We start from the raw sequence: 1,443 nt of genomic DNA on the forward strand, positions 1-1,443 counted from the left end.
GGTTTCTTTGATTTGCTATTGGCTGTTTTTGGCTGCAGGCTAAACGCATCAGACGAACACCAGGGACTGTCAGAGAGACTCTTTTATCTGCCGTGTGTTTGTGTGATGGAGGATGATTGACAGCTCCCATCAGGACGCTGGCTGCTGCTGTCACATTAAATCTACACCTGTCTCTCCACTCACCTGATACAATAAATACTGAATGATGTAAAACAAAAAAATTAGGTCATCAGGAAAAAAATACGAGAGGAATAATAATTACTTAACTAATTACAGCTCGGGATGATTTTCCTGTTTTTAAAATAAGACCAGAAATTAACACCAGGAAATAAGACCACCAGTAACCTAACTGTAGCCCCCCCACCCCCCACGACCTGGTTGTGTTTCAGGGCTGGGTCCTGGAGGGGATCCCTCAGACCCGTCTTCAGGTTCTGCTCCTCCAACAAGTCGGGATCATCCCAGACCATGTTGGTGAGAACCTGACCCCCTCTGAGTTTTGACTTCCTGTCCTGGTTCTGCTCAGACCCTGACCCTGCAGGAACAACAGGGTCAGGGTCTGACCCTGACCCTGTTGTTCCTGCAGTGATGCTGGAGGCTCCTGAAGAGGTCCTGCTGCAGAGGGCCCAGGGGAGGCTCCTGGACTCCCTGACAGGAGGTGAGTCCGGCTCGGTCCACTTACAACACAACACAACCCACTCATTACATCACTTCCTGTCTGCAAATGTCTCCCATGAGACCTTCATCTGGCCATCTGATGATATCACAGCTCAACGTCTGGAGAGGGGGCGTGGCCTCTCAGAGGAGCAGCTATTGGCCGAGCTGCAGCGCTACCGCTGTGAGGTCACAGGTCTGAGGTCAGCCTATCAGCACGTCCTGGGGGTCATCAACGCAGACCAGCCTCACACTGACGTCTACCATCAAGGTACTGATGCTGGTTCTGATCCGACTTCCTGCTGGAAGCCTGTTCTCCTCAGATCCTCAGAACTTTAGAGACGCCCAAAGTCTGGAGCTGATCAACAAATCAAGATGGCCGCCACAGCATGAGAAAACACAACGAAAGGAAACTGCAGTGTTGTTTCTGTGTGCGTTGTGTGTGTTTATGTGTGTTTATGTCTATGTTTCTGTGTGTGTTTATGTCTATGTTTATGTGTGTGTTTATGTCTATGTTTGTGTGTGTTTATGTCTATGTTTATGTGTGTGTTTCTGTGTGTGTTTATGTGTGTGTTTATGTGTGTGTTTATGTGTGTGTTATGTGTATGTTTTTGTGTGTGTCCTCAGCTCTGGCATTGGTCCAAACTCGTCATTACTCCAGAACTCCCAGAATCCTCCTGCTGGGTCCACCTGGCTCCGGGAAGAGCCTTCAGGCCCGTCTGCTGTCTGAGAATTACAAGATGGTTAATGGTACACAACACACACACACACACACACACACACACACACACA

General features: G+C 48.8%; 1 protein-coding gene across 3 annotated transcripts in view; it reads left to right on the forward strand.

Moving 5' to 3' along the window:
- The window catches only part of ak8 (adenylate kinase 8), a 12,489-nt gene that overhangs the window by 7,997 nt on the left and 3,049 nt on the right, over positions 1-1,443 (forward strand). For all 3 annotated transcript variants that reach the window (XM_014022800.1, XM_014022801.1, XM_014022802.1), the window contains 4 exons: positions 390-471; positions 584-655; positions 767-922; positions 1,279-1,401. In XM_014022800.1, the coding sequence (XP_013878254.1) occupies positions 390-471; positions 584-655; positions 767-922; positions 1,279-1,401 (433 nt within the window). The remainder of the gene's footprint in view (positions 1-389; positions 472-583; positions 656-766; positions 923-1,278; positions 1,402-1,443) is intronic.

Source organism: Austrofundulus limnaeus, unplaced genomic scaffold (genome assembly GCF_001266775.1).
Source record: "Austrofundulus limnaeus strain Quisiro unplaced genomic scaffold, Austrofundulus_limnaeus-1.0 Scaffold343, whole genome shotgun sequence".
Lineage (NCBI taxonomy): Eukaryota > Metazoa > Chordata > Actinopteri > Cyprinodontiformes > Rivulidae > Austrofundulus > Austrofundulus limnaeus.